Source organism: Amblyraja radiata, chromosome 5 (assembly GCF_010909765.2).
Source record: "Amblyraja radiata isolate CabotCenter1 chromosome 5, sAmbRad1.1.pri, whole genome shotgun sequence".
NCBI lineage: Eukaryota > Metazoa > Chordata > Chondrichthyes > Rajiformes > Rajidae > Amblyraja > Amblyraja radiata.
The window spans coordinates 20,863,215-20,876,562 of record NC_045960.1 but is presented as its reverse complement, the minus strand read 5'-3'; the positions used below and the strand labels follow the sequence as shown (position 1 = coordinate 20,876,562).

General features: G+C 43.7%; 1 protein-coding gene across 1 annotated transcript; it reads left to right on the top strand.

The window, feature by feature from the left end:
* Positions 1-1,644: 1,644 nt before the first annotated feature.
* Positions 1,645-13,073, top strand: LOC116973053 (60S ribosomal protein L11-like). Its single transcript, XM_033020699.1, has 6 exons — positions 1,645-1,740; positions 4,742-4,886; positions 5,716-5,822; positions 7,057-7,188; positions 11,314-11,424; positions 13,000-13,073. The coding sequence occupies exons 1-6, from the start codon at positions 1,735-1,737 to the stop codon at positions 13,027-13,029; spliced, it is 531 nt and encodes a 176-aa protein (XP_032876590.1). The 5' UTR covers positions 1,645-1,734; the 3' UTR covers positions 13,030-13,073.
* Positions 13,074-13,348: the final 275 nt, after the last annotated feature.

Genomic DNA, 13,348 nt, shown 5'->3' with positions numbered 1-13,348 from the left:
ATTATCTAAATGGTGGCCGACTAGGAAAAGGGGAGATGCAGCGAGACCTGGGTGTCATGGTACACCAGTCATTGAAAGTAGGCATGCAGGTGCAGCAGGCAGTGAAGAAAGCGAATGGTATGTTAGCTTTCATAGCAAAAGGATTTGAGTATAGGAGCAGGGAGGTTCTACTGCAGTTGTACAGGGTCTTGGTGAGACCACACCTGGAGTATTGCGTACAGTTTTGGTCTCCAAATCTGAGGAAGGACATTATTGCCATAGAGGGAGTGCAGAGAAGGTTCACCAGACTGATTCCTGGGATGTCAGGACTGTCTTATGAAGAAAGACTGGATAGACTTGGTTTATACTCTCTAGAATTTAGGAGATTGAGAGGGGATCTTATAGAAACGTACAAAATTCTTAAGGGGTTGGACAGGCTAGATGCAGGAAGATTGCTCCCGATGTTGGGGAAGTCCAGGACAAGGGGTCACAGCTTAAGGATAAGGGGGAAATCCTTTAAAACCGAGATGAGAAGAACTTTTTTCACACAGAGAGTGGTGAATCTCTGGAACTCTCTGCCACAGAGGGTAGTCGAGGCCAGTTCATTGGCTATATTTAAGAGGGAGTTAGATGTGGCCCTTGTGGCTAAGGGGATCAGAGGGTATGGAGAGAAGGCAGGTACGGGATACTGAGTTGGATGATCAGCCATCATCATATTGAATGGCGGTGCAGGCTCGAAGGGCCGAATGGCCTACTCCTGCTGCACCTAATTTCTATGTTTCTACGTTTCTATGTAAGTAATAAATCTGGCTGTAAATTTTTCTTCAGATGCGTTTTCATTTTGTATGTAAAAAACCATGGGCGATTTAAAAAACTTTACAGCCAGATTTATCACTTCTGAAACTTTATAGATGCCAAAGGAATCAAGAAAAAACACAAATAATGCCTTAGTTGATGAAATGCAATGAGCAAACAGCCAATGTTCGCCAAGCACTCTGGCTGTTGTTGTCCCTTCAGCTCTCGCTTCTATCTACCGTCACTTCTCCTCACTTTTGGAATTCTGAAGTAGGCTAAATGTCTCTCACGCTTATCCCGATTTCCATAATTATTTACAGCGCAAACATTGACAATTTCGGCGGGTTTTAACGGGCCCGCTACGCTGGAAACAATGGTGAGTGTCTACCTGCTGTACATTTGGAGTAGCGTAGCAACAGCACGGGTCATGGGTCGTGACCCGACTGCGTGAAAGCTCCCTATAGTATTCAGGACCAAAGGTCCTATAGCAGGTTCTAGGGTCTTTGTTCAGGACTGCTTTGTGCTCGGATGGTTCAGTTGCCTGATAACAGCTGGGCTACAATTGGCGGGTTCAGAAAACCAGTTGCGATTGGTTACCGCCGCCTGGCAACAGGCCTGTGATTGGCCGGCTGTGAGCAGGATCTCTATTTGCGATTGGTTATCACCGCCTGGCAACAGGCCTGTGATTGGCCGGCTGTGAGCAGGATCTCTATTTGCGATTGGTTATCACCGCCTGGCAACAGGCCTGTGATTGGCCGGCTGTGAGCAGGGTCTCTATTTGCGATTGGTTATCGCCGCCTGGCAACAGGCCTGTGATTGGCCGGCTGTGAGCAGGGTCTCTATTTGCGATTGGTTACTGCCGCCTGGCAACAGGCCTGTGATTGGCTGCGGCGGCGGGACGGCGGCGTGGTGGGCGGCTCCCGGCATGCCCCTCGTCCTTTGGCCGGGGTTGCGGCGGTGATGGCGGTGAGTGTAATGGCGGCGGCTCTGGACCCGCTCAATCCGGCGCCATCCGCCCACCCCGCTGTCCCCGCGGCGCTCATGGCGGGGCCGGGGATGCGGGCGATGCGTGTGGATCGGGCGGGAGGGGGACCCGAGGCCCTGGAGCGGTGGGGCCGGGGCTGCAGCCTCCAGGCTCATAGACGCGCCGCGAACCCGGTGCCAGGGCTTCGTCCGCCATATAACTTACACCGAGGATGTACCGGCCTCCAGGCCCCTGGTCTGCGGGGTAACGCGGCTCCTCTTCCTCCCTCCCCCCCTCCCTTCCCGGAGCTGAGGCCGCAGCGCAGCACTGACCCGGCAGGATAGTGACAGTGACAGGACAGGACAGGGGCGCTTGAGTTGCTAGCAGAGGCTGGACAGGGGTGGAGAAGCAGGAGGCTGCAGATGATCAAACACCTGGAGCAATGCAACATGAAAATGCTAAACATAAAAGATACAAGAGCAGTTAATTCATTAAATAATAGATCTGACATGTGTATAGTTGTGCACTGAAGATTGACACGAATAGCTGGAGTAACTCAACAGGTCAGGCAGCATCTCTGGAGAAAGAAGACGGGTGACGTTTCGGGATGGAGACCTTTCTCCACCTCAAGTTTAAATTCCATTTGGAATATTTTGGAGGACCAGGAAACCAAGAAGAAGAAGAAACATCACCTATTCCTTTTTCCATAGACGCTGCCTGACCCGCTGAGTTATGGAGTCAGAGTGATACAATGTGGAAACAGGCCCTTCGGCCTAACTTGCCCACACTGGCCAACATGGCACACCTGCCCGCTATATCCCTCCAAACCTGTCCTATCCGTGTACCTGTCTAATTGTTTCTTAAACGTTGGCGTAGTCCCAGCCTCAACTAAGAAGGGTTTCAGCCTGAAACGTTACCTATTTCCTTCGCTCCATAGATGCTGCTGCACCCGCTGAGTTTCTCCAGCATTTTTGTGTACCTTCTTAAGCAGCTTGTTCCATACACCCACCACCCTTTGTGTGAAAAGGTTACTCCTCAGATTCCTATTAAATCTTTTCCTCTTCACCTTAAACCTATGTCCTCTGGTCCTTCATTCACCTAATCTGGGCAAGAGATTGTGTCTACCCGATCTATTCCTCTCATGATTTTATACACCTCTATAAGATCACCCCTCATCCTCCTGCACCCCAAGGAATAGAGTCCCAGCCTACTCAACCTCTCCCTATAGCTCAGTCCCTCTAGTCCTGGCAATAGCCTCGTAAATCTCTGTACCTTTCCCAGCTTGACAACATCTTTCCTATAGCATGGTGCCCAGAACTGAACACAATACTCTAAATGCGGCCTTGCCAACGTCCTTTACAACTGCAACATGACATCCCAACTTCTATACTCCAACACTTTGTGCTTATCTTCCGTGTGAACCAGCATCTGCAGTTCCTTCCTGCACATATTTATAGTTGTGCAGAGTTCCTAGTCAGAGATCCTAAATCTTAACTTCAGTTTCTTTTTGTTGGCTGGTGGTTTTGGTTATTCGGAAAGAGAATTGAAATCAGGAAGAGAACCGAGAGAAACAAGCCAGGCAGCATCTGTGGAGGGAAATGGACAGATGACCTTTTGCAGTTGGAATAAATAGGCGAAAATGTTGCCTGTCCATGTTCTTCATCACTTTGTTTTTGACAGGTGCATGCATAGTCAGGGTCTAGGATACTGGCCAAACTTGGGCAAATCAAATTAACTCAAATAGGCACTCTGGTAGGCATGAATGATTTGGGCCGAAATGACTGCTTGCGTGTTGTAAAGCTGAATAATGTGACCAGAGGATTTAGTTCAATCCATATGTCTAGCTCATGATGGGGTGGATGTATCCATGGATTTGATCACTAGCCTTTGTTGTAAGCTAGAGGTGCAAGTGCAGCTTAAAGACAAGGTAGTCACTTGTGACAAAGCATGTGGTAGTTCTGCCAAGTTTACTTGCCATTTGTCAATCTGAGCTGCAACACAGGGACAGGCTCTTCGTTCCAAAAGGTCCATGCTGAGCATGATGACAAGATAAACTAAAATCACCGACCTGCACTAAATCTAAAACCCTCCATTTCTTGCATGTCCATGTGCCCATGTAAAAGCCTCTTAAATGCCACGATCATATCTTCCTCCACCACCACCACTCCTGGCCAATTCTGCAGATCGCAGACAAATAGCTTCAAGGAATGTAATATAGGTTAGGAAGTGAATATTCTGTTAATTGTATACTCCCTTATTACCCTTTGTACCTTCAGAAAAGGAAGTGAAATTTTCAGGTGTTTTAAAAAAAAAAAGACCACTATTATTTAATGTTGGGCTTTTTTTATGAAGTGACCATCTTGGGTATCTTTAAGGTTCCAGAGTGCAATGATTTTGGGCCCAGTTTTCAAGCACTAGATGGCAAGAAATGCTTAATTTTGTAATAATGTTATCGCCTAAATGCATTGAGATTTTCTGCCACCTCAGGATTTGAGGTAATTCAGAGCAATCTGATGCTGTACTCAGGAAGTATTTTGTTTCCATGTGTGGACCTTGGTGATCCCACCGCAATTTGAGCAAGGATAGTTCTGTCATGTCCCGTTCAACACACATTAACATGTTGCTAATTTCATTTTTGTTGTTGCAGTCACTTTCAGATATACTTCTGAAACTATTTCTTTGTAATTGAATGTTTTTTACCTAGATCATTGATTTGTAAGTTTCTACGTGTTTTTTTACATATCTATATTATGAACCAGAATGTATCTCCAATCCACTATTTCACTATATAGTTTTGTATACAACTATGGTACTTTTGGAATGCCTGAAGTCTTGGCAAGAACGTTCTATTCAAGAGTTTCCATGTTTGTTGTAAGGAAGCATGGGTTTGTTGCATCTATTTGGGTAATATAGTTACAGGGTTTTTATTTTTATTAAGTAGTTGGTTTTATCCTGGATTAAAGGAACGATGCAATATACTAAAATCTTAAATGTGTGTTTTAGGGCGAGAAGAAGGAAAACCCTATGCGTGAGCTCCGCATTAGGAAACTATGTCTGAACATCTGTGTAGGTGAAAGTGGTGACAGACTCACCAGAGCTGCTAAAGTGCTGGAGCAACTCACTGGCCAGACCCCAGTGTTTTCAAAAGGTTTGTATGTTTGGCTGATCGAGTTGTCCATCTGGATTAGGTGTGTTAAACGGGAGGTTGCAACACCCGCGTCTCTGGCCTTGAGTTCAGATTGAAGTTACACAATGGTAATACCCGGAGGTAGACACAAAATGCTGGAGTAACACAGGCAGCATCCCTGGAGAGAAGGAATGGGTGACGTTTTGGGTCGAGGCCCTTCTTCAGGAGTGTCGGGAGTGGGTGGTACAAAGATAAAATGTAGTCGGAGACAGTAAGACTGGTAGGAGAACTGGGAAGGGGGAGGGATGGAGAGAGAGGGAAAGCAAGGGCTACTTGAAGTTAGATAAGTCAATGTTCATACCGCTGGGGTGTAAGCTACCCAAGTGAAATATGAAGTGCTGTTCCTACAATTTGCGCGGGGCCTTACTCTGATAATGGAGAAGGCCTTCAGATTCTGTTGGATGACCATTCTAAGAGAATGGTTGTACAGCAATGGCTAGAAAGCTGAGAAATAGAGTCAACATTTAACTTCATCTTTGGCCAATGAATAACTTTCAGACAATATAACTATTTGAATATTGGAATTTCCTGTGTTAATAAATATATCAAGCTTAAAATGAAGCGATTCTCACCTGATATTCGGTTATAGATTGGTACGAGGGTGAGTCTAATTGGTCGTTTTTTGTTCATCTCATCGGGATTTCAGGTTATTTCAACCATTTCTTGTTTTACCCAAGTCTAATGTTCTTTCATCATTGACATTGAATTCAGTAAGACATGTTTTGGACAGGGTAAACTCTGAGCACTTTGATAAGTAAACAGATAACCAACGTGCTTGTTTCTCCAACAGCTCGCTATACGGTGCGGTCCTTTGGCATTCGGAGAAATGAGAAGATTGCTGTTCATTGCACAATTCGAGGGGCCAAAGCTGAAGAAATCTTAGAGAAGGGTCTGAAGGTGAGTCATTTATGGTGATATATTTTAAGGCCAGTTTGACTTGAAAGTGGCCGGAATAGTACAATCGCTGGAAACGGTAAATCCTAAATTTAATAGGTTCTATTATTTTTAATGTAGTCTTCTTGTGTATGGTGTGCACAGCCTAAAGTTGTAGATCAAGGGTAGACATCTAGGCCAGGACAGCATCTGTTACTGGGTGGATGGCTATGATGCCCCCAGGGAAAAACCTCAGTGAGCAGTCATTCACGATGTGTGGGATGGTCTGGTCTGGATGTCCGCAGTCGCAAGCACGGCTGTTTGTCATTCCCCACTAATGCAGGTGGTGGGCTGTTCTTGCATGGAGGGTGCGGATTCTGTTCAGGGTTAGCCATTGCTTGCGATGGAGGTCAAAACCCGATGGTTTCACTGTGGGGTCTGTGATGACCTCTCCGTTGTTGGTGTTGGCATCTTTCCAGTCTCTGCGCCACTCAGTCTTGGAGTCAAAGTCTTCCAGGGATTTAACGGAAGACCATTAGGGTTTGCGGGCATTCAGGCGCATGTTGGGCAGATTGTTCAAGTCAACATGGATGGGAAGGTCAGGGTTAGCCTTGATGGTGCACCAATCTTTCAACATCTTCTCCCTTCTGCGTATGCTGGTAGGGGCGATATGAGCGAGGACAGGGAGCCACTGCAAATGTGTTGATTTCAGCGTCCCTGTGATGACCCGCATTGCTGAGTTAAGGACAGTGTCAACTCGAGTGGTGTGGCAGCTATTAGCCCAAGCTGTTGAGCAAAACAATCTTCTGATTTGTCAACATGCTGATTCTATGAGGCTAGACATCAGATTTTGTTGGTCTGTTAACAAGCTGCAACCGCGATCCTCAGCAAACTGGAACGTACAAGTTTTGTTTAATAACCTTTTTTTTTGAGGCCTTGGTGAAGTGCTGAGGAAATAGATTAGTCATGATCTTGCTGTTTGAGAGTGAATGGGTGCAAAGGGCCAAATAACGTGCACCTACTATTTATGTTGAAGTTGCACCCCAGAAAATTAAAGGGACAACGTTTTGATAACATTCCAGCTAGCCTTGCCGAGAACAACTAACTAAAGTGCAGTCCAGTGGTAATAACTGAAATATCGTATTGTTTTGATGTCAACAGATTAGTATATATTAGCTGAACTTTTGTGGTATAAAATATCAGGGAGATTTTCTGGGCATGTTGTGATTTATTACCATATTCCCGTGTCTTCGTTTAGGTTCGGGAGTATGAATTGAGGAAGAGCAACTTCTGTAACACTGGGAACTTTGGCTTTGGAATCCAGGAGCACATCGATCTGGGCATTAAATATGATCCCAGCATCGGAATTTATGGTTTGGATTTCTACGTGGTAAGTGAATGTGATTTGTAATCTTTTTGCTATCACAGTACTCGTGAGAATAATCTATCATTACCAATACCACCATCTCGCTGCGTGATGACAAAGGGATTTGGGCTTTGCAGAACGAGCCAGTGTTTAATTGCCCTCGAGAAGAAGGTGGTGAGTTGCCTTTGTCAGCTGCAGCAGTTGCAGCATGGGTGCACCCACAATGCTGTTAAGGCCAGAATCTCGGTTTTAACGATGAAGGAAAGGCGATTAATTCCGGGTTCGGGTGGTATGTGGCTTAGGCGGACACATTCCAAGTGGTCGTGTTCCCATACTTTTGCTGCCCATGTCCTTCTAGCTGATACAGGTCATGGATTTGCAAACCGCTGTCCAAGAAGTCTTGGTGAGCTGCTGCAGTGTGTCTTGCAGGTGGTACAAACTGCCGCTGCTTTGTGTCGGTGGTGGAGTGTGTGGTTGTGGATGGGGTGCCTGCCTGTTAAGCCAGTTTCTATGTATTATGTTGGGCCGAGCTTCCCAAGTGTTGTTGAAGCTGCATTCATCCACACCGTTAGAGATATGCCATCACATTCCTGACTTGAGCCTTGCAGAGGTGGACTAGATATGGGGAAGTTAAGATGTAAATTATTAGCCGCAGTATTCCCAGCCTCTGACTTGCTCTCATAGTCATGTTACGTTTATGGCAACTCCAGTTTAGTTTCTGGTCAATGGTAACCCCCAGAACATTGACAATAGAGGATCCAACCTCATTTGCCGTTAATTGTACTGGGTTAACAGTTGGATTTCCTCTGGTTGTATTGTCTGGCACCTGCTGTGAAAATTACTTGCCACTTATTAGCCCATGCCTGGGTAATGTCTGTGTCTTGCTGCATTTGGTGGTGGACAGGATCATTATCTGTGGAAAGGCAGATTGTGTTGAACAATGCGGACTCAACGGTGAACATCTCTGCTTCTGACTTAAGATTAAAGGAAGCAGCAGCAGATAGTTAGGTCCAGGGCACTACCCCGAGTAATATAGGGTGATAGAGTGATACAGCGTGGAAATGGGCCCATTGGCTCAACTTGTCCACACTGGCCAACATGTCCCATCTACACTAGTCCCACCTCCCTGCGTTTGGCCCATATCCCTCTAAAGATTCAGATTCAGATTCAACTTTAATTGTCATTGTCAGTGTGCAATACAGAGACAACGAAATGCAGTTAGCATCTCCCTGGAAGAGCGACATAGAATATGATTTCAATAAATAAATCTATTTACAGGTACACAGACATAGTGTATTTTCCTGTGGGAGGAGTGACCGGGGGCGGGGGGGGGGGGTAATTGGCAGTCACCGAGGTACATTGTTGAGTAGTGTGACAGCCGCAGGCTAAACCTGTCCTATCCATGTACCTGTCTAAATGTTTCTAAAACATTGGGATAGCCCCTATCTCAACTACTCAACTACCTCCTCAGGCAGCTTGTTCCATACACCTATCACCCTTTGTGTGAAACAGTTGCCCCTCAGGTTTCTATTAAATCTTTCCCCTCACCTTAAACCTATGTCCTCTGGTTCTCGATTCCCCTACTCTGGGCAAGAGTCTCTGTGCGGCTACCTGATCTATTCCTCTTGTGGGTACACCTCTATAAGATCGCCCCTCTTCCTCCTGTGCTCCATGGAATAGAGTCCTAGCCTGCTCAACTTCTTATAGCTCAGGCCCTCAAGTCCTGGCAAAATCTTTGTAAATCTTCTCTGCGCCCATTTCAGCTTGACATATTTCCTATAACATGGTGCCCAGAACTGAACACAATACTTAGCAATGTTACAAAATTTTGAGATTTTAAAAATCAAGTCTGTAATTTATCCCATCAGATAAAGCATAAAAATAAGTTTAATTTGACACCTAATTCACTTTCATATCTCAAGTATTTAAAAGGTTATGGCCATTTTCATACTGGGAAATGAGCATCTTGTTCCCTATTGATTTTCTATGGACATAACAAAAAAGCTGTGATCGTGAACAGTCAAAAGCCCATAACTTTCTTAAAAATTAAGAGAACTGAATGAAATTTTCAGTTATCATAGATTGAAGCATTCTGAAACAAATATAAAATAATCTTACTTGGATGACCTGAAATTAAAGCATATAATTAGTTAGATACCTAATTGTAGCTAATTTCAGACTTCAATTACTAGATCTAAACATCTATCCATTTCTTAATAAATGATTAACATTTTTAAATAGCCTAAATGTCCAAATAATATTCACAAATAATTCACAATAAAACATGATTTTTAAATCTCATTTACATTAATTTATAGGCCAAATGGAAGGAATTTAGTGTTCAATTGCTGTAAATAAATGCCCATTTAAATCAGCTTTCTAGTGGGTCCCTGTGGAACGCGCTGGTTTAGAACGTTCACATTGCGGTAGATTTGTGCCCCAAATGCCCAGAAAAATACTGCGGGATATAATGGGCTCAAATTGAGCTACTCGCAATATTAAACTTTGTATAAAGGGATCTTTAGAAGCCCTTTTTAATGTAAAAATATACAGCATACCTTCAGATATTTGCTTTATGAGACCCTGCGGTTGCGGGTTTAGAGGTTGATTTTTAAACTACTATAACTATTATTCAAGGCCTTTAAACCTAATAATAGCTTTTGCGACGAGGTCTTCCAGCGATTTTTCGTTAATAATTAACTAGGCTGAATATTTTCGATTGGAACAGCCTAGAGAAAATCGCGTTTTAAACCCGCCCCCCTCTAAACGGCGCCAAAATCGCGCACACCGCAGCGGCAGATTTTCAACGACGCTTCAGGTAGGCTTTGCAACATACCTACAATACTCAAAAAACTAACTTCTGGAGAGTGGTGCGTTGGCTGAGATGGTTAACCTTCAACCACCATAAATATATTCCTTTGTGCTAGGTTGAGTCTAACCAGCAGATGGTTTCTCACTAATTCCATTCCCTTAGGTACATCTCCCTGCTGCCAAACTTGATGTCAAGGGGAGTTACTCTCACTTCACTTGTGGAGTTCAGGCCAGGTGATGAGTGGATTGGATAGGACCTAAAGTGAGCTCCAGTGAGCATTATAAATCTTCCCTTCTATCACTCCAAGTTGATGGAGATAGATTCATGGAGCAGTAATTGGCGGGGTTGGATCTATCCTGCTTGTGGACACAACCTACTTAAGCTAGTTTTCACATTGTTGGGTGGATTTACCATCTGCATTTTGAGCTATCTATATATCTGATAGCATGTTTTGCCTTTCTGTCATATTTTTATAATTTAATTTAGAGATACTGTTTGGAGAAATTGTCTGCATACCATGGTTTGGACATTGGCTCTTGTCTTTCTCAAGTTAAAACAATTACAGTATTGCAACAGTTTTATAGTATTGCCAATTGTATGTTACAGCAATTAACGAACAACTGTTGCACATATGATTGCTTTCCTTAGGATCTGACTGCATTATAATAGTACCATAGTTCAACTGGCTACAATTGCCATGAAATAAAAGCCTGGGTTTGATTTAATACCCAGTGTTCATTCATCAAGTTATTTCTGAACAATTTTAAACACAGAAATTCAACATAACTACCTATTTCAGTACAAGGAAATATTTGTAATGAATGATCTAGTGATGGAGGCCAGAATTGTTGCACAAATCCGTTAATAGTATTCATTTGCTGTTTCCCCCCCCAAAAAATAAGAGTAAGAGACAAAAATTGTCCATATTATTCTCCAGTATTATTCACATTCACGATGGGATTGTATGTTTTCCTTTTCCATGTGTGGGTGAACATGGAAGAAAAAATTGAGCCATAAAAGGACAAAGAAAATTAGGTGAAGACACAAGAGATTGCAAATGTTGGTGTCTGGAGTATCAAAACAAGGAACACCTCAGCGCAGGCAGCACCTGCAAGTGTAGGGAATGTCCACCCTTAAGCAGGACTCTGAAATGAGATGTTAGGGTAATCAAAGATGGGAGCAGGTTGAGTTGGCACGTGCATGTTCTCATAATACATGTAGGATAATCAATGAGATGTATCGATTGGCGAAGGGCATAATTACTGATGGTTGCAACGAGGAATGCAACTCGCCACATACTGACGGATCTTGCCTGTGCTGTTTTTTCTCACTTGTAGGTCATGGGGCGACCTGGTTTCAGCATTTCTGATAAGAAGGTCAAAAGAGGACGCATTGGCTCAAAGCATAAAATTTCCAAGGAAGAATCGATGAGGTGGTTTCAACAGAAAGTAAGCAACACTGAATTGAATGTCTCATTCCACGTTAGTTTTAAGTAAACACAATAATTCTTGAGGATATGATAAATTTGGAGCTCATCAAATATACATAAAGACTTATTACAAAAGTATCACCATCTGTGATGGCATGGGACCCGTGGTTGTTTCCAAAAAGACGTGTGGATTGATAGTTGAATAGACCATTGTAAATTGTTCTTGCTGTATAGGCTCTCTTGGAATCTGAGCCATACAGCATGGAAACAGGCCCTTCTGCCCAACGTCTGTGCCAACCAAGTTGTCATTTCTGGGCTAGTACCATTTGTCAGTGCTAGTCCCGTATCCTTCTAAACCCTATAGGTGGGTAAGGAATAGGTGACGTTTCGGGTCGAGGCCCTTCTTCAGACTGATGTGGGTGGGGGGGGGGGGGGGGGGAAGAAGAAAGGAAGAGGCGCTTGACCCACTCTCACTTCACTGATTGTGAGGGATTTGCCAGACTAGTCCCAATTTTCCTCTTTGCTTCAGAGGCTTGGGAGGAGAGTGGGTACAAACTGGCATTCACTATTTGATGATATTAGCTAAATGCAAGCTGTATTCCAGCTCTGTCTAAAAAATATTTGATGGTTATTACAATTAATTGATCTGGGGGGAGTGGTGACTAATTTCATCTGGAGCTTTCAAAATAGAGTCGGAGAACGTCTATCTTTGAAAATTCCATCCCTAAGTAATTAAACTTCTAAATTATGCATAGCCCCTTAGTCAAGTCAAGTCACTTTTATTTCTATAGCACATTTAAAAAACAACTCTCGTTGACCAAAGTGCTTTACATTAGTGGAGGTACTAACATTATACAACATTGGTTCATAGATTAAGTACATACATAAATACATACATATAGCCCTCCCTCAGAGGACGTCAAGAAACTTAGAACTGAACTTTGGTATTTTGGAGGTTAGATGAGGGTCCATTTGTTGAGAATCAAAACATTAGCAGTCCGAAGGAAATATAAGTCCGCGGCAATGTTCAGACGGCATGTTTGGAAAGGAAAATGGTTAACGTCTCAGGTCTGGGTTCTGATCAAAGAACTCAATCCCAAAACCCATTCCACAGTCAGTATTGAGGATGCATACAGATGCATGCCTGACTGCAAATTGGAGGAACAGCATCTCATATTTTGCTTACAGCCCAGTGATATGAATATTGATTTCTCTCACTTCAGGTACCCTGGCATTCCCTCTCTATCTATCCCCCCCACCCCCACCCCCACCCAAGTCGCACTAGCTTCTCATTTTCACCCTAGAAACAGCGAACAATGGCCTGGTTCCTTTATCATCGTTACTTTTTTGCATATCTTTCATTCATTGTTCTTTATCTCTCCACATCACCGTCTATATCTCTTGTTTCCCTTATCCCTAACCAGTCTGAAGAAGGGTCTCGACCCGAAACGTCACCCATTCCTTCTCTCCAGAGATGCTGCCTGTCCCGCTGAGTTACTCCAGCTTATTGTGTCTTATCTTTGGTTTAAACCAGCATCTGCAGTTCCTTCTTACACATTATGTTTTACTAATACTTGTTTCTTTTGTCTTCCAGTATGACGGCATCCTTCTTCCTGGAAAGTAATTTGAAGACCATGTGAAACATGCAATAAAGACAAACTAACCGTACTATTGATGTCTTTGCCTTTTTTAAGTTGATACATCACTGGTTAAAACTGCAACATGTTGGGTCAGGAAGCACAATCTTGAGTCAAGTCAAGTGAAGAGAGTTTATTGTCGTGTGTCCCAGATAGGACAATGTTAAAGAACGTTATGTTATGCTGGAGTTCTGGTTACATTAATCGATGAAACAGCATGAAAACTGGCACTTCGGCCCACCGAGTACGTGCTGATCATCACTCGCCCTACTTTTCACTACCTAAACACTATAGTCAATTAACAGA

What these genes read in the sequence shown, in the direction of transcription:
- LOC116973053 (XM_033020699.1), top strand. An exon ending in TCTTAGAGAAGGGTCTGAAG is followed by an intron (nt 5,823 to 7,056) that starts GTGAGTCATTTA and finishes GTCTTCGTTTAG; the next exon opens with GTTCGGGAGTATGAATTGAG. An exon ending in TGAGGTGGTTTCAACAGAAA is followed by an intron (nt 11,425 to 12,999) that starts GTAAGCAACACT and finishes TTTGTCTTCCAG; the next exon opens with TATGACGGCATCCTTCTTCC.